General features: G+C 44.5%; 1 protein-coding gene across 1 annotated transcript in view; it reads left to right on the plus strand.

Moving 5' to 3' along the window:
* The window catches only part of LOC115482595, a 175,050-nt gene that overhangs the window by 76,602 nt on the left and 78,823 nt on the right, over nucleotides 1–19,625 (plus strand). The window contains exons 12-13 of the mRNA XM_030222503.1: nucleotides 5,665–5,799; nucleotides 9,321–9,422. Of these exons, the coding sequence (XP_030078363.1) occupies nucleotides 5,665–5,799; nucleotides 9,321–9,422 (237 nt within the window). The remainder of the gene's footprint in view (nucleotides 1–5,664; nucleotides 5,800–9,320; nucleotides 9,423–19,625) is intronic.

Genomic DNA, 19,625 nt, shown 5'->3' on the forward strand with positions numbered 1-19,625 from the left:
CTTATTTGAGTTGGTAAAGTGTTCCACCATTTTGCTGATAAATATGGTAGAGTAATTTCATGTAATGTCTTGAGTAGAGTGATGTGGTAGCCGTGTTAGTCCACTTTAAAGGTAATCAATAGAAGTAAAATAAAACAAAATTGTAAGTTTTATGTTAAACTGTACACCGCCTTGGGTGAATCTCTTCATAAAGGCGGTTAATAAATCCCAATACGTAAAAATAAATAAATAAATAAACTGTAGTCATTTGTGTTCCTGAATGGCCTTTCTCCTTCAGGTATGTTACAGGTACCTAAGAAAGTGAAGCGTCTGTTTACACTTTCCAAAGATACTAGGACTAGGGGGCTTGCAATGAAGCTACAAAGTAGTAAATTTAAAACGAATTGGAGAAAATGTTTCTTCACTCAACGTGTAATTCAACTCTGGAATTGATTGACAGAAAATGTGGTAACGGCGGTTAGCTTAGCAGAGTTTAAAAAAAGGTTTGGGCGGCTTCCTAAAGGAAAAGTCCATAGACCATTAGTAAATTGGACTTGGAGAAAATTCACCATTTCTGGGATAAGCAGCATAAAATGTTTTGTACTTTTTTGGGATCTTGCCAGGTATTTGTGATCTGGATTGGCCACTGTTGGAAACAGGATGCTGGGCTTGATGGACCTTTGGTCTATCCCAGTATGGCAATACTTATGTACTTTCTGAAAACATAGTTCTCTAATATTGCATAACATCAAAATAAAGACACAGCAACACAACTTACAAGCAAGGGTGAGATGACAAAGGGCTGAGAGCACATCTGTCGCCATGCAGCTGGGGAGGTGCAAATCTCATTATGTACCACAGAATGTGTAGGTCAGCTGACTAGGGCTGTCTTTGTCAAATGTTTTTACAGGCCCCATAAAGATGGCCATCTGCTCGCTAAAGCCCTGCCAATCTCCCTAATGCAACACACAAGACAAACGGAGTTTGAAAGGGAGGAGGACTGGGAGAACAAAGGGGGCAAAGATTGTGAAGGGTCCCAGACAAAAGCCCTGGCCTTCTGCCTGTAGATCTGGGGAGAGGCACTCACTGCGCAACTGCTAAAGGGATCAGATCAGTGTGCGTCTCCATCGTGTTCCGGGGGGGGGGGGGGGGGGGGGGGGGGGGGGGGGGATGAGTCCTGACAGCTGCTTCATGCAGTCTTATGTAAAAGTGACCCACTTTCCTACTGTTTTTTAAAAGAAAATTGGGCGTGCAAGCAAGAAAAGAGAGAATGTTTTAAAATTTGTGCAGCCGGCAATGCAGTGTGGCAAATCCTCTGAAAACTCTTTAATATCTTGGCTGTGTGGCACACTGACCCATTAAGCAAAGAACAATGGGGTTCAAATCAGGGGTGTAGCCAGATATCGGGGTGGGAGGGGACCAGAGCCCGAGGTGGGGGGGCATTTTAGTCTGCCGCCCCCCCCCCCCCCCCCCCCCCACTACCGACTTGTTGCTCTCCCCACCACCTCGCCGCCGCCCTGCGGCACCCCACAGCAGCAAATACCTTGGCTGGTGGGGGGTCCCCAACCCCCACCATCTGAAGCCTTCTCCAGCTCCGGGCCGCCACGTTCCCTCCCCAGCTCTTTCTTCCTCTGCACGTCCTGCACGCTCCTTTAAGTGAAATTGAGCAACTTAGCCATTAGCAATGATAGTCAGTCTGCTAAGTAACGGCATAAAGTTAGGACAGCAAAACAGCTGTTCTAACTTTATGTGCCAAGTCTGAATATTGGCCAACGCCCAGTTAACTTTCAGGTCAACGGACATATCCGGCTATTCAGTACCAGGAGCTGCACATGCCCCAGGATTGATGGGTATGGATATAAAGTATCACATACCATGTACAATGAGTTTATCTTGTTGGGCAGACTGGATGGACCGTACAGGTCTTTATCTGCCGTCATTTACTATGTTACTATCACGCTTATTTTTGAAAGAGAAGGGCGCCCATCTTTCGACACAAATCGGGAAATGGGCGCCCTTCTCGCAAGGCTGCCCAAATCGGCATAATTGAAAGCCGATATTTTTACACCCTCGACTGCTTTCCGTCGTGAGGACGACCAAAGTTCACGGGGGCGTGTCGGCAGGGTAGCGAAGGCGGGACTGGGGCGGGATTAGGAGATGGGCGTTCTCGGCCGATAATGGAAAAAAAGAAGGGCTTCCCTGACGAGCACTGGGCTGACTTTACTTGGTCCATTTTGTTTCATGACCAAGCCGTGAAAAGATGCCCGAACTGAGCAGATGACCATCGGAGGGAATCGGGGATGACCTCCCCTTACTCTTCCAGTGGTCACTAACCCCCTCCCACCATAAAAAACAGGTTAAAAATACTTTTTTGCCAGCCTCAAATGCCATACTCAGGTCCATCGCAGCAGTATACAGGTCCCTGGAGCAGTTGTAGTGGATGTAGTGTACTTCAGGCAGGTGGACCTGGGGGGGGGGGGGGGGTTGGGGGGCTCAGCTATGTACCTGGGAGCAATTTCTGAAGTCCACTGCAGTGCCCCCTAGGGTGCCCAGTTGGTGTCCTGGCATGTGAGGGGTACCAGTGCACTACAAATGCTGGCTCCTCCCATGACCAAATGGCTTGGATTTGGCCGTTTTTGAGCTGGGCGTCTTTGGATTCCATTATCGGCGAAAACCAAGGTCGGCCATCTCTAAGGGCAGCCATCTCTAAGGTTGACCCAAATATTGAGATTTGGGAGTCCCCGACCGTAATATCGAAACGAAAGATGGACGCCCATCTTGTTTCGATAATATGGTCGGGAATGCCCCTTTACAGGGCCATCCTTAGAGATGGGCGCCCCCATTCGATTATGCCCTTCCATGTTACTATCTGGTGTTAGGTCAGCCTGTGGCTGGAAGTGGCTTATAAACCACTTACCTCCATGGGTTTGAATATTACCCTTTTGATTATAAATTTATGCACTCTCTGCCCGAGTAGATTTTCAAAGAGGCCATTTTAGGAGCATAACTCATAATTAAGAGCATTAATTCTTTAAATATTGGGCCTTGTCTAGGATTTCCCTTCCTTGAGTCTGTCTCTATCCCTCCTGCTCTTTCTCAGGGACAGGTGGGTGGCCTCTCTCTGTCTCTCGTATTTCCAGCTTTTCCTTTTTGCTGCATCTCACGCCCGTATACAGGAAAAGGTAGAGAAAAGTCCATGAATCTTGCTCTTTTTTTTATTTGGATTTATTCAGTGGGACCCGTACATCTTTTTTTTTTTTTTTCAGGTAGGATCATATTTATTTAAAAATGTCTATGCTGACTTCAGTTAAGTGGCTCACAATAAAACACACATAACAAAATCATAAACAGAAAACTCTTCTTATAACCATCAAGAAATTAACATATCATCCCCATGTTTTCACAAAGAGGGGCGTCTTCAACAGTTTACGGAACTGCGTCATAGTGCGACACAGTCTTAAAGTTCCAGGTAAAGTATTCCAAACCTGTGGATCAGCAATGGAAAAACCTGTCTTCCGAGTACAACCAGCACACTTCGCAGAAAATAGATCTCTTGTCACCAACAACATCGCATTCTCAGACCGCAAGGACCTCGATGGCTGATACACAGAAACAGCGTCTTTCAGATACCTTGGAGCAGAGTCTGATGAATTTTGCTTATCCTAATTACTACTAATCATTTCTATAGCGCTACTAGATATATGCAGCGCTGTACACATTAAGGGGGCCTTTTTATTAAGCCATGGTAAAAAGTAGTCTGCGGCAGTGCAAGCGTGTCTTCTGGGCATGCGCGGGGCCAGTGTTTGCCGCATCCTAGAAAAAGGGCCTTTTTTTTAAGGGGTCGGAAAATGAACTTGCAGCAAAATAAAAACCACCACATGTCCATTTTGGGCCTGAGACTTTACCGCCACCCATTAACTTAGCAGTAAGGTCTAATACGCTACCCGGGTGATAGGCATGCAGAGCGCGTCCGCTGCCGTTTACCGCTGAGTAAGCGCCAGATGGTAGAAAATAGAAAATATTGTCTACCGCGTGTTTTCATCATGCGTCAAATTCAGAATTACCGCCCGGGGCACGTGATAGGCGCTAATGCTGATTTGACACACGCTGGACGCGCTTAGGTCCTTATGTACTTTTGTAAAAGGGCCCCTATATGCAGGTACTTTCTCTATCCCTATAGGGCTCATAATCTAAGTTTTTGTACCTGGGGCAATAGAGGGTTAAGTGACTTGCCCAGAGTCACAAGGAGCTGCAATGGGAATTGAACCCAGTTCCTCAGGATCAAAGTCCACTGCACTAACCACTAAGCTACTCCTCCACTAGCAACATTCCATGTAGAATCTCAAATAGTAGCAACAGAATCTCGAATAATAGCAACATTCTATGTAGAGTCTCAAATAGGGAAAGGGAAATGGTACTTGATATACCGCCTTTCTGTGGTTTTTGCAACTACATTGAAAGTGGTTTACATAGTAGATACAAGTACTTATTGTACCTGGGGCAATGGAGGGTTAAGCGACTTGCCCAGAGTCACAAGGAGCTGCAGTGAGAATTGAACCCCAGTTACCACAATCAAAGCCTACGGCTCTAACCATTAGGCCACTCCTCCACTCTACCTGAGCTGAGATAATATTCAGGCATCTTTCTGACTTCCTAAGCATCTTTTGTCAAGTTAGTAGTACAATTTTCTTTAAATTACTTCCCTTATTTTATTACTCCTGTTAACGCTGTATCTATCTATATGTTCCATCTTTGCTTACATCCTATGCTGTCTATTAAAAATATTTTTTTGCGTATTATATTGATGTAATGTAGCAAACTATCTGTACTTTGTATTGCCAGAGAATGTGGTAAAGGCGGTTAGCTTAGCAGAGTTTTAAAAAAAAGGTTTGGACGGCTTCCTAAAGGAAATGTTATTAATGGATTGGGGGAAAATCCACTCTTTCTGGGATAAGCAGTATAAAATGTTTTGTACATTTTTGGGATCTTGCCGGGTATTTGTGACCTGGACTGGCCACTGTTGGAAACAGGATGCTGGGCTTGATGGACCTTTGGTCTTTCCCAGTATGGCAATACTTATGTACTTATGTTATGTACTTATGTTTGAATATTTTTACTGCTGTAATTGTCTGTTGCTTACATTTGACTTATTCTCGTGTACACCGCCTTGAGTGAATTCCTTCAAAAAGAGTAAATAAATTCTAATAAATAAAATCAGTTCTTTTGCCATTAAGAGCTGTCCTGCGTCATGCAGCAAATGTAAAACTTTTGCTATGAGGATGAGATGAAGGTGCTTTAAGGAGGTCTTTTACTAAGCCATGGTAGCGCTTTTAGCTTGCGGTAGAAATCAGCTGACGGTAAACGCCGTACCGCAAGCTAAAAATGCTACCTTGTCTTAGGGGCCCTGTTACTTTTTAGCACGCACTAAAAATTAGTGAACGCTAACCATAGAGACACCCATTATATTCCTATGGGTCTCTCTAGTATAAGCACGTGCTAAAAGGTTTGAGCGCCTACAGTGCGGCTTAGTAAATAGGGCCCTGAGTAAAAGACCCCCCCCACTAAAATTTTTAATCACAAAATAGTCCTCTTATTTTGCAAAGTGATGCTTAAGCAATCCATAAATACTATGATGATAATGTGTAATGCTCAACACAAAAAAGTGGCCTCTGTTTATTTTTGTAGGGTCAGCTTGGTTGGCCAGTGAATGTTATCTGCAACAACACTGCATGTGATATAGAAAATGTGACTGAAGCCCTCAAGACCGGTCCATATGGAAGATGTGTCTATGAGTGTGACAATGATGTCATTACTAACCAGGTAAATCTCATTTGTTTTCTTGGACTGGATTGCTGTTCTGTTGTTAAAAATATCCTGTATTTATAGCTGATATAGTGGAATTAGAAAAGGGCAACGAAAATGATAAAGGGGATGGGACAACTTCCCTATGAGGAAAGGCTGAAGCGGCTAGGGCTCTTCAGCTTGGAGAAAAAGCGGCTGAGGGGAGATATGACAGAGGTCTATAAAATAATGAGTGGAGTGGAACAGGTAGACGTGAAGCTTCTGTTTACGCTTTCCAAAAATACCAGGACTAGGGGGCATGTGATGAAGCTACAAAGTAGTAAATTTAAAATGAATCAGAGAAACCTTTTCTTCACTCAACATGTAATTAAACTCTGGAATTCGTTGCCAGAGAACGTGGTAAAGGCTGTTAGCACAGCAAAGTTTAAAAAAGGTTTGGACGGCTTCCTAAAGGAAGAGTCCACAGACCATTATTAAATTGGACTTGGAGAAAATTCACTATTTCTGGGATAAGCAGTATAAATGTTTTGTACATTTTTGGGATCTTGCCAGGTATTTGTGACCTGGATTGGCCACTGTTGGAAACAGGATGCTGGGCTTGGTGGACCTTTGGTCTGTCCCAGTATGGCAATACTTATGTACTTATGTACCCAAAATTTAAATCCTGAGTGACAAAGCAAATCCATTTCACTTCTTCCTTTATTAAATCTTAAAATCTAGGAGCTGAGTTAACTGAAGAGAGAAATGTCTGCATATTGCTTATTGATAAATATTTAGGGGCCGATATTCAGACTGTGGGAGGTAGCCGGGCTGAGTCCCAGATATTCAGTACTGGGCCGTTTCCAGTGACTGGCATCATTGAGTATCTGTTTTTTTTTTTGGGGGGGGTGGTTTGGTCAAGTTCAACTTAATCTGCCAAACCAATATTCAGCGCTGACTGATTAAGTTGAAACTGGTCAAAGATATTCCAGGTATTCACACGGCCACATTTGGCTGCTTTACTGGCGCTGAATTTTCCTGCCTACCCAGTTATATTGCGCGACATAACCGGCCAGCTGCTAGCCGCTGACAGGGGATATTCAGCGGGCATGGGCGTAGTTTGACTGTTTCATTTGGGGGGGGGTGTGGCACATTAGCATATTCATTTGCATACATCTCATACGTATTCATTATGGTTATTCAAAAAAAAAAAAAAAGACAAAAGGATATATCCTATATAATAAAAAGCACCTCCAACATTCTGAAGCTGAGTCCGTGGCACTGTGGCAGTGTAGGGTTCGTAAGTCTGTAGTTCAGCGTTTCATTGGCTCTCACTGTCAATGAAGAACCAATCAGACAGAACGGAACTTGGAGGAGGGAAGTGGAGTGGATTGAATCTCTAACAAACAATCGTATACAGGGAGGTACGAACATCAGTGGAGGCAAGAACAGAAGGGAAGACAAACATTTAATCACTTTGTCACTCACACACACACACACACACACACACACACAGACATCACACACACACACTCAATCAATCACTCTGTGTATCTCTCTTACACTGTCTGTAAACACACTGTCACTCTCAGTCTCTCACATGGGCAACTATGTTGCATTCTCACAAGTAAGGAGCTCTTCTGATGTGATTGTTAAACTGATTGAAGGGCCTGAACAAGGAAAACTTATCACATTGTAACACAGTTTACACAAAAAATATTGTATATAAAGAAATCTTACACATGTAAACAACAATTATATTCAGAATACAACCGTGGAAACATTAATGGCAGGAACTCATTACATTGCTAGCGCCCGTTTCATTGCGTTAAGAAACGGGCCTTTTTTACTAGTAAACAGCTAAAAAGATATATAGAGAGAATTTTTTTAAACTGAAAATTAGCCAACAATGGGAAATTTCTCTCATTATGCCCCCTTTCAATTCACATGAACTAGCAAGGGGAGCGCACATTTCCCCGTCCCACTTCCCTAAGCCAGACATCACCAACTTTCTTCCTTCTCCAAAGCCCAGCTCTTTCTCCCTCTCTCCTTATCCAGTACTTCCCTCCTTTCCCCAGTTTGGATCTTAGAAATACTCAGGCTCTAGATGTAGAAATGCAGTATTGGGGTGGCAAAATAACTAGGGTTACCATATTTGCCCTAAGGAAAAAGAGGACACATGCCCCCCCCCCATGTCACACCCTGCCCTGCCCCATCACATACCCCCACCCTGCCCCTTGCCACACCCTGCCTCCAGCAGTCCCGGAAACTTTCCCGGTGCTGTAGCATCCCGCCTATTCAGGACAGGAAATTGTTACAGAGGGAAAACTTCCAGGCCGCCGAAGGCAGTGTTCTTACTTCACTGATGCTGCCGGCAGCCCGAAAAGTTGAAGGAGGGCAGCGGTACAGGGAGCGGGAGGGCAGCCATTGTACTGGATCTCAAGGTTGGGATACCGAACAGGTAGCTGGATTGGGTGGGGGCGCAATGCCCCCCCCCCCCCCCCCACACACAACTACACCCTTGTCAGCAGGAGAATAGCCGGCTATATCCGGCTGACTTCCGGCTTCAAAGCTCTGTTTATTTTCAACTGAAATCTCAGAAGGATCTAAAGTTGAACAGGCAGCTCTGCCTGCTTTTTAAGAGGGCAGGTGCAAAATCTATAAGTAAATTACACCTGTGGATCTTGCTCCTAATTTTTCAAAGGGAGAGAACTCCCACACTATCACTCTAGACTTGGGCGGCCCTTGGATAATGCAGAGGCTCGTTGTGGGGCTTCATCTACGTAAGTCAATGGGGCTGAAGAGTGGGACCATGGGTGGAAAAAGTCACTAAATGATAGAACCAACCTTGCATCTCCTTCACACCTGCTTTATGTGTAGGTGAAATTTCAATGAAAATAATATACATAGCTTTGAAAATAGTCGTTGTGCATGAATTTCCTTCCCCATCCTAGCCACCCCTCAGAAAGCTTCCTTACTATGTGGCTCAAAGTCCACGCGCTATGGAAGATGACTAATATTTCTTGCTACATTAAGAGCAAATTTTAGAGAGCTAGTTTATCCGGGTAAATTGCTTTGAAAATGCCCTCTCGTTCCTTATTTCTACCTCTTCAAGGCCAGTAAAAAAAAAGAAAGTGACCGCTAAGTTAATGGGCCCGATATTCAGACCGCAGGAGTCAGCCCGGCTAATTTCCATGGTTGGTGCTGAGCCCAAGATATTCAATGCCAGGCTGTTTCCAGTGACCAGCATTGAATATCCGGTTTATTTTGGGTCGGTTCAATCTTAACTGGCCAAGCCAATGTTAAGTTTGAACTTGCTAAAGATAGACCCGGTTTTCACATGCCCCAATATGGCCGCCAAACTTGTGCTGAAAATTGACGATATAACCGGCTAGCAGCTAACCACGAATTTTCAGTGAGTCATGGCCAGCCATGTCCCGCTGAATATTTGTGGATAGCTGATTATAGGGCATTTAACCGGCTAGGTGCCGATCCTGACCGATTAAATGCTTTTGAATATTGGGGGGGGAATGTTTTTAACAGTTTCTCTTTCTTTGCAGGTTGTCAACATGGAGTTTGACGGAGGAGTCACAGCTGCCTTTACCATGATGGCCTTCACATATACAATGGGTGTAAGGAGAACTACAGTTTATGGGACGAAGGTGAGGCCTAGTTCCATCCCCGTCAGGCACGTTGACTTAGTTTTATATCAATAGGAAAAAATAAGAGGGCCAAAACGCTGCAATCGAAACACGCCACAAACACGCAGCAGCAACAATAAGCCAGTTATTGCTTTATGGATGTCTTTAATAAATCCGAAACAGTCTTATAATCGGTGGAAATACTGAATCCAAAAGTACTTTTCGTTAATCCATTAGCCCAACATGTTTCGGCTACTGCCTTCTTCAGGGTCAGATTTAAAAGATAAGATGGATCAGCATTCCATCCAGGAGCTGCCTCTAATGTCATAATTCACCAAGGATCTTCCGCCCACAAAGTAAAGCTCAAAATAGGTCCTCTATGAACTAGAACTCCACATCAAGCAGAGAAACTCTTAATTGTCATCAATTGGCAACACTTTGGATTTGCACGTGCATCTTGCTAGGCATTATTCCATAATGACCCACGCGCAAATCTTATAACGTGCAACTCAAAGGGGGTGTGGCCGTGGGAGGGGCAGGGCAGGTCAGGGGTGTTCATTAAAGTTGCGCGTAATATTACTGAACACCAGGGATCTGCGCCTAAGTTACGCGCCAGGATTTACACCAGGTTTCAATTGGTGTAAATCCTCCCCCCCCCCCCCCCCCCACAAAGTTGGGCACGGAATTTGGCTGTAATTGCTGTTCTATAAATGACACCCAAATCTAGTCCATCATGTTTCAAAAGTATTTATTGACCACATATTGATTGAACTGTATAATGGTCCCCTTTTATAAAGCGGCGGTAAGCCCAACGCGGGCTTACCACTCGTTAAAAAGGAAGTACCGCTGGGCTACAGCAGCAGCCCGGTGGACTTCCCACCCCTAGCAAGACGTCATATCTGGTGCTACAAAAATATATTTCTGTATTGCCACTGTATACCTGGTGGTAATTGGGCATTGGTTACCACTGGGTTAGCACAGGAGCCCTTACTGCCAACTCAGTGGGTAAGTGCTTTACTTTTTATTTATTTATTTAGATTTTGTTCACACTGTAGCTCAAAGTGAGTTACATTCAGGTACTCTGGATATTTCTCTGTCTCAGCAGGGCACAATCTAAGTTTGTACCTGAGGGAATGGAGGGTTAAGTGACTTGCCCAACATCACAAGGAGCAGCAGTGGGATTTGAACCAGCCACCTCTGGATTGCAAGACCAGTGCTCTAACCACTAGGGCCACTCCTCCACTAGCAACATTCTGTGTAGAATCTCAAATAGTAGCAACAGTCCATGTAGAACCTCAAATAGTAGCAACAGAATCTCAAATAGTAGCAACATTCCATGTAGAACCTCAAATAGTAGCAACAGAATCTCAAATAGTAGCAACATTCCATGTAGAATCTCAAATATTTATTTATTTAGATTTTGCTCACACCTTTTTCATTAGTAGCTCAAGGTGAATTATATTCAGGTACTTTGGATATTTCTCTGTCCCAGGAGGGCTCACAATCTAAGTTTGTACCTGAGGCAATGGAGGGTTAAGTGACTTGCCCAACATCACAAGGAGCAGCAGTGGGATTTGAACCAGCCACCTCTGGATTGCAAGACCAGTGCTCTAACCACTAGGCCACTCCTCCACTAGCAACATTCTGTGTAGAATCTCAAATAGTAGCAACAGTCCATGTAGAACCTCAAATAGTAGCAACAGAATCTCAAATAGTAGCAACATTCCATGTAGAATCTCAAATATTTATTTATTTAGATTTTGCTCACACCTTTTTCATTAGTAGCTCAAGGTGAATTATATTCAGGTACTTTGGATATTTCTCTGTCCCAGGAGGACTCACAATCTAAGTTTGTACCTGAGGCAATGGAGGGTTAAGTGACTTGCCCAAGATCACAAGGAGCAGCACCTCTGGATTGCAAGACCGGTGCTCTAACCACTAGGCCACTCCTCCACTTGCCACATGACCATTTCCTGCAGAAAAGCAAGACCAACCTTTTACCTGGTGCGGTAAAAGGGGGCCTCGGCACACATCAAAAACACGCACCGATGCCAGCACAGACCCCTTTTTGCTCCAGCTTGGTAAAAGGGGCCCAGTGTTATCTCCTAGGTATGCCTAGCCTGTTTTTGTAATCCATATAGAACTCATTAGGGTAGATGTGGAATGTCAGTACCATAATGTAATATAACGTTTTCAAAACATTTATGCGCATTACCAGCTCCTACTAGTAAAAATGCAAAAAGATAGCTCTTCTTTTAGGAGACTTTTATAAAGCCACCTATTTAGGCAGGCATATGGGGTCCTTTCTGCTTGAATTGGAGATTAGTCTTTGACTGCGCCAGCCACAGGATTGCTCCTCAATGGAGAGTCATGGGCTTTTTTTGTTTGTTTTGCAAGATTGTTAACTTTAATTTTGTTGTATATTGTAGTGAATGTATGTCTTTATGTTTTATGCGTGGTGGTGTATTTTATAATTATGTATGTTTTTTGTACTGTGCCTTGGCAAATGGTAGAATATAAGTAGTAAAATATAAACCAGAATTATCCCTGTAGTGCTAAAGCCATTTTATCTAGTGCCAAACAACCTTAATTTTCCACAAAAAAATTAAACCCCACATTTCACAACAAAATTGTTAATTTATATAATTGCATAAAATATATTTTATGCATACCATATGCATACCCCCACCCTCCCCCTCTGTCAGACTGTCAAAGTAATGCTTTGATGTTTCTCTTATATATACTATCTGCTACCACATTTGCTTATTTCCGATCTGAGGAAGAAGGGCAACCTTCGAAAGCTAATCAAGAAATGTATTAAGTTATGTCCAATAAAAAAGGTATCATCTTATTTTCTTTTCCATGTTTTCTTTTGTTTGATTTCTATTGATAACCTTTAAGAGTGGACTAACACGGCTACCACACCTCTCTACTTATCTTATCGAGTTATAGTGGCAGCCTGGGCAATTTGTTGAACAGTAGTTCCATTAGGTGCAACGAAGGGCGACTAAAATGATAGCGGGGATGGGACGACTTCCTTATGAAGAAAGACTAAGGAGGCTAGGGCTTTTCAGCTTGGAGAAGAGACAGCTGAGGGGAGACATGATAGAGGTATATAAAATAATGAGTGGAGTGGAACAGGTGGATGTGAAGCGTCTGTTCACGCTTTCCAAAAATACTAGGACTAGGGGGCATGCAATGAAACTACAGTGTAGTAAATTTAAAACAAATCGTAGAAAATGTTTCTTCGCCCAACGCATAATTAAACTCTGGAATTCGTTGCCGGAGGACGTGGTGAAGGTGGTTAGCTTGGCAGAGTTTAAAAAGGGGTTGGACGGTTTCCTAAAGGACAAGTCCATAAACCGCTACTAAATGGACTTGGGAAAAATCCACAATTCCAGGAATAACATGTATAGAATGTTTGTACGTTTGGGAAGCTTGCCAGGTGCCCTTTGCCTGGATTGGCCACTGTCGTGGACAGGATGCTGGGCTTGATGGACCCTCGGTCTTTTCCCAGTGTGGCATTACTTATGTACTTATCTGCCATGCTTCAAGACAGATGCATTGGCCTTTGTAATCTGGGATTAATGCATTATGCCTAGGTGCAGTGATGTTGTGTTCATGCATTAATCTGTGTGACTTTTCTAAGTGCAATTTTCAGACGCTATTTACTTGGATTTTTGTTTATTTACCCCACAAATTGGCAAGCTGAAAATTGCCTACCCCTTAGTGGGGTGAAATTGTGCATGGGGACAGGGCCACCGAAGATTTCCCTGGGCTTGGCCTCCAAGGTGGGGCCTGGTGCCGGGGTCTGTCTCTTTTCTGCTCCTGATGGGACCTGGGTGATCGCGTCCCGACAGGAGCAGGAGAGAGAAAACTCCAGCGCTGGGCCCCCCCTTAGAGGCTGGGGCAGAGCAGACACAGGGCTTTGGGGCCTCTGGTTTCGCTGGTGGGGGTCTCCAAGCCCTGCCAGCCTCTAGCGCTGTTCTTCAACGCATTGCCTGCACTGCGGCTGCTTTTCCCCTCACGTCACACATGCTCAGTTTTCAGGGGCGGACTGACCATTTGACCAACCAGGCAGTGCCTGAGGGCCCAGAGGCTCTTCCCGGATTCCCAGATGCCCGGCGCGCTTCTGGTGATTTAGTGAGGGGAACATGTTGTTTCCTGCCCAGCCTGCTGGGCTGCCGCTATTCCCCCCCCCCCCACCCCGCCGCCCCTGAATTTTAAAAATGGCGGTGGAGATGCACTGTGGAAGTGTCAGCCGCCATTTTGAAAACACAGCGGCACTGGCAGGCGGGGGAATAGCAACAGCATAGCAGGTGGGAAAGAACATGCCCCCCCCCCCCCCACACACACACGTACACACAGAGGCCACCAGATTACCAGGATCCCTCAGGAAGGACCGGGGCAGCAGGGGTGTCGGGCAGCAGCCGGGCAGGGGGCCCAGACCAGAAGATGTTAAAAAGAGCCTGTCCTAGGACCAATCCCTGTGGTGCTCCACTGATAACATCCCTATCTTCAGAGCAAGCTCCATTTACCACCACCCTCTGTCTCTTTCCGTTCAACCAATTTTTAACCCAGTCAGTTACTCTAGGTCCCATACCAAGGGTACTCAGTTTATTTATGAGTTGTCTGTGCAGAACCACGTCAAAGGCTATGCTGAAAGCTATGTAAACCACATCGAGCGCCCTTCCCACATCTAACTGTTTGGTCACCCAGTCGACAAAATCAATCAGATTTGTCTGACACAACCTGCCTCTAACGAAGCCATGTTGCCTCGGGCCCTGCAGTCCATTTAATTCGAGAAACCTCACAGTCCTCGGCTTTAGAAGCGTTTCCAATAGTTTACTCACCACCGAGGTCAGACGTAATTCCCAACCTCCTCCTTTCTTCCACTCTTGTGCAAAGGGACCACAACCGCCCTTCTCTGGTCCTCCAGGACCACTCTGGACTCTAAGGAATCATTGAAGAGTTCAGTCAGCGGAGCCACCAGAATTTCTCCGAGTTCCTTGAGCGCCCTCGGATGAATCCCATCAGGCCCCATTGCTTTGTCTACTTTTAGTTTAGCTAGCTCCTCAAGAGCACAGTCTTCTGAGAACAGGTCTTGGTCCTCCACACATCTATCCCCATTTGCATTTGTTTTCTGCGGTCCTACCCCCCCCCCCCCCCCCCTTCATCTGTGAACACAGAACAAAAATAATAGTTAAGCAGTTCAGCTTTGTCCTTATCAGCTTCAACATATTCCTTTCCCTCAGCTTTGAGCCTCACAATGCTATTATTATTATTTTTTTATTTGTACCCCGCGCTTTCCCACTCATGGCAGGCTCAATGCGGCTTAGGTACTTATTTTGTACCTGGGGCAATGGAGGGTTAAGTGACTTGCCCAGAGTCACAAGGCGCTGCCTGTGCCTGCAGTGGGAATTGAACCCAGTTCCCCAGGATCAAAGTCCACCACTCTAACCCAGGGGCGTAGCCAGCCTTCCGTGGGAGAGGGGTCCAGAGCCCGGGGGGAGGAGGCACATTTTAGCCCCCCCCCCCGGCGCCGCCCCCCCCTCCCGCCGTGAACCCGCCGCCGCTGCAGCCTACCTTTACTTTTGCTGGCGGGGGATCCCACTCCCCGCCAGCCGACGTCTTCTTCTTAGTCACTTCCTGCTCTTCAATTTGTTTGCTGACGTCCTGCACGTTGTACGGAACTGTTCTCTGAGTCTGACGTCCTGCACGTACAATTACGTGCAGGACGTCAGCAAACAAACAAGAGCAGGAAGGACTGAGAAGACGTCGGCTGGCGGGGAGTGGGATCCCCCGCCAGCAAAAGTAAAGGTAGGCGGCGGCGGGGGCAGGTTTGCCGGGAGGGGGGTCCTGGGGTGAATCTGCGGGGGCCCCGGCCCCCTCAGGCCCCACGTAACTACGCCACTGCTCTAACCACTAGGCCCGCAAATTCCTCAACCTGAACTTCCCCAGCTGCAAAGGAGTGAAATACAAACAGGCTTATGCTACTACCTTTGCGTACAAAAGCACACAGTCTTGGAACGCACTACCCATGGCCCTGAAAACCATAGCCAATCAAACAAGCTTTTGCAAAGCTTTGAAAACACATCTACTACTACTACTACTATTTAGCATTTCTATAGCACTACAAGGCGTACGCAGCGCTGCACAAACATAGAAGAAAGACAGTCCCTGCTCAAGAGCTATGTAATAAAAGTGAGCCAAGTATAGGACAATCAAGCCATTGTGACATCACTGATGAGGTTGGCTCTTATTGGTGGCCTGAGGCATTATGACATCACAATATCACCTCTGATTACAAGAGACTACTACTACTACTATTTAGCATTTCTATAGCGTTTCAAGGCGTACGCAGCGCTGCACAAACATAGAAGAAAGACAGTCCCTGCTCAAAGAGCTTACAATCTAGTACATAAAAAATAAAGTAAGCAAATCAAATCAATTAATGTGTACAGGAAGGAAGAGAGGAGGGTAGGTGGAGGCGAGTGGTTACAAGTGGTTACGAGTCAAAAGCAATGTTAAAGAGGTGGGCTCTTCAACAGAGCCTACGAAAGTCACCCTCAATGAAACGAATCATTCCTTAAACTACCCAAGTACACCTAAAACACCTCTCACACGACCTTACCTAACACCTTTCCATCTGAATTCCTCTTTCACCTCAGCTTATGATTGACTTTTTTGTTTTTTTTTTAAATCATGTAACGACGTTCTCATTTCCATACTCTGTAAGCCACATTGAGCCTGCAAAGAGGTGGGAAAATGTGGGGCACAAATACAATAAATAAATAAATACTCCTGTCACTTACATATGTGAAAAATGTCTTATTCCTCCCAATTTTACCCTATTACTTATCTTTTCTTCCATTTGCTTCTTCTCTTTCCTGACAGCTTTTCCAGCTTCCCTTAGCTTTTCCAGGTATTCTTGCCTGTCTTCTTCTTTCTAAGTTGTCTTATTTATTTATTTTATTTATTTATTGCATTTGTATCCTACATTTTCCCACCTTTTTGCGGGCTCAGTGTGGCTTACAATACATTATGAATGATGGAAATACAGTTTGTTACAATTCGGTTATGGATTACATTGTGAAGAGTTATGCGAGACAAAATCAAAGTATCGTTAAGGAATATATCAATGGAAAAGAACATTGAAACATTGGAAGGAAAACAACGGGAAACTAGAGGGTCTGAGGACAATATATAATATATAATAACGAAAAACATATGGTATACATTTTCTGTGATTAAAGGTATGAGTGTGGTGAGATTTCAGGATTGAGAATTCATAAGTGGATGTGTTGTTGTATAACTGAACAGTGAGTGTGGATTTTATATAACGCATGAAGGCTAACCTCCTTTCCCTTACCTTTTCGGCTATTACATTTGAGAAAATCTAAACCTCTATACAGAGCTGTTGGAATATCACGAATTCAAACACTATAATCCAGACCGGAAGATATCCAACAAACGATTCGAGCTATGGTGTTAACTATAAAGGAGGAAAAGCCTGAACAAAGGAGGACCCTATCATCTACTGAGGCTTTTCTTCCTTTATAGTTAACACCCTAGCTAGAATCGTTTGTTGGATATCTTCCGGTTTATATTACATTTGAGAACCAGAGCGACCTTCTTTTCCTCTTTCCTTTGTGTAATTTATTAACATAAAGGTTAGTAGCCTTTAAAATAGCTCCTTTCAGGTCTGTCCACTGCTGTTCTACTTCCTTCAGCCGTTCCCATCCTTCTAACTCTTCCTTGAGAAATTCCCCCATCTCAGCAAAGTTAGTTCTTTTGAAATCCAGGACCTTCAATCTTGAATAAGCCCCTCTCCTGTGTCTTAATATTGAACCACACCATTCGGTAATCGCTAGATGCCAAATGGTCTCCCACCGTGACATCCACCAGGTCCAGAATAGCTCTATCCCGGGTCTGTTCCGTTACCCACTGCTGAAACAATTCTTCCTGTAGAGAATCCAAGAACCCTTTGCTTCTGGACGACCCGACAGCAGGGACGCTCCAGTACTTCCCCTTTACTAGCTATCTTGTGGATGTCTTCAATGAAGTCTCTGTCCATTTCTTCTGACTGTGAAGTTGACCTGTATATTAGTCCGATGTAAATACGTTTTCCTTTCCTTCTTTCCAGTTTAACCCATAGTGCTTCTTCCTTACCCCATATGTCCTGCAGTTTGTTCATATAAAGTAGTGTGCTGCCATGTCTGTCCACTTTAAACGCATCACGTTCAAAATATGCTCCCTAGTTCACAAAATCATTCACGGAGACGCCCCAGCCTATATGTCAGACCTGATAGACTTACCACCCAGGAATGCTAAAAAATCATCCCGCACATTCCTTAATCTTCACTTCCCCAACTGCAAAGGTCTAAAATACAAGCTAATGCATGCATCAACCTTTTCCTACCTGAGCACAGAATTCTGGAACGCGCAACTTGAAAACGATCTATGAACTAACTTCCGCAAACTACTGAAAACCCATCTCTTTGACAAGGCATACCACAAAGATCAACAAATGTGAAATCCTCCACATATATCCAGAACTGTCTTATAATTTCTACTTGTTAAACTACTAGCATGTTTTACTATCATCATGTTACATAGATATTACATGTCTATTTTCTTATATATTTCCACCATTCATGATGTATTGTAAGCCACTTTGAGCCGGCAAAGAAGTGGGAAAATGTGGGATACAAATGCAATAAATAAATAAAAAGACAATAAAGGGGTTACCTCTTTATTGGAATAACTTAATACATTTCTGACTAGCTTTCGGAGGCCAAACCCTCCTTCCACAGGTCAGTACAGTTAAATATTCAAAATTACATAAATAAACTTAATTGTACAAGCCTTCGTGAGCAGTGGAAATGTCTTCATCAATCTGGTGTTTATGGAATAAAGTTCGACGACCGGGGTGTGGGCATTTGTTCCAGTGCTTAGCAGCTGTTGCAGGGAAAGAGTTTTCTAGTCAAACCTGAATCTCCCAGTCTGTTTGGAGTAGACAAACATAAATGACAAGTCTTGGCAGGGATAGAGGGTACGGAGCTTTGTCAACACCTTTTTCAGCAGCAGATCAAGATGAGTTACATTCAGGTATACCAGGCATTTCCCTGTACCTGGAGGGCTCACAATCTAATTTTATACCTGAGGCTATAAGAGGGTTAATTGACTTGCCCAAGATCACAAGGAGCAGCTTTTTTGATAGATTCAGGGCCATGCTTGCTGTTTTCTTTTAAATAAACCCTTTGTTTATTCTGCCCAAGAAATAATAATAACTAGTAAGAAAGGCCCATTTCTGAGGCCAATGAAACGGGCGCTAGCAAGGCGCTTTGGTTACCATCCCCCTCCCCTAGTTGGTGGACTTACCCTCCGTGCTTGAGAGTGGTCGTGGTCGCCTCGCCCCGCGACGTACAGAGTGGCTGGCTGGCTCCGTCGCTGCGTGTGACCTACAGCCTGCCTGCCTCACACTCCCTCTGTTAGTCGTCACGTAGTAGATCCATGTATGCCCCGCCCTCGCGTCAAACGTGATGACGTTGAGGGTGCAGCAATGCGATTGGTCAAGTGTCATTGCTCCGCCCTCGACGTCATCACGTTTGACACGAGGGCGGGGCAAACAGTAATGGGGATAAATTCCGATCTATGCCGCCTCACAAACCAGAAGTTGCAGCTTCATTAGAACGTTGAGGTAGGGAATTATGTGTGGAAGGATCGTGGCTGAGGGCGGGTCCATCAGTGAGAGTGAGTGGTGCCTGAGTGACAGTGAGTGGTGACAGCCTAAGTGCAGAGCTCCAGTGTTTCCCTGCCACAGAGTGAGCTTCAGAATGTTTGAGGTGAGAATTATTATATAGATTATTATAATGTAGCCTAATATTCTAAAGCACGAATCCAGAAAATGGCAGCTGCCATCCGGATAAGCGCCCAAATTTCAGTGACGTAGCCATGGGTGTGCATGACAATATTTAACATGAGGATTAAATAAATAATATATTTTTATCCTTGAATGCCAATCAGGAGTATATATAAAAATTGTTAATCGGGTGTAACGATGAGGAGGTGCGTGCCGTCTACTGTGTTAGTTGAAGGGTACTAGCAAGTGGCACCGCTGAGGTCACCAAAGAATTATAAATTTGAAGTGTAAGACTATTATTGAGACTGCTGCTGAGTATGGTTTAGTGAAAAATACATTTCATTTCATTTGTATAGTAA

This window comes from Microcaecilia unicolor, chromosome 13, assembly GCF_901765095.1.
Source record: "Microcaecilia unicolor chromosome 13, aMicUni1.1, whole genome shotgun sequence".
Classification (NCBI taxonomy): domain Eukaryota; kingdom Metazoa; phylum Chordata; class Amphibia; order Gymnophiona; family Siphonopidae; genus Microcaecilia; species Microcaecilia unicolor.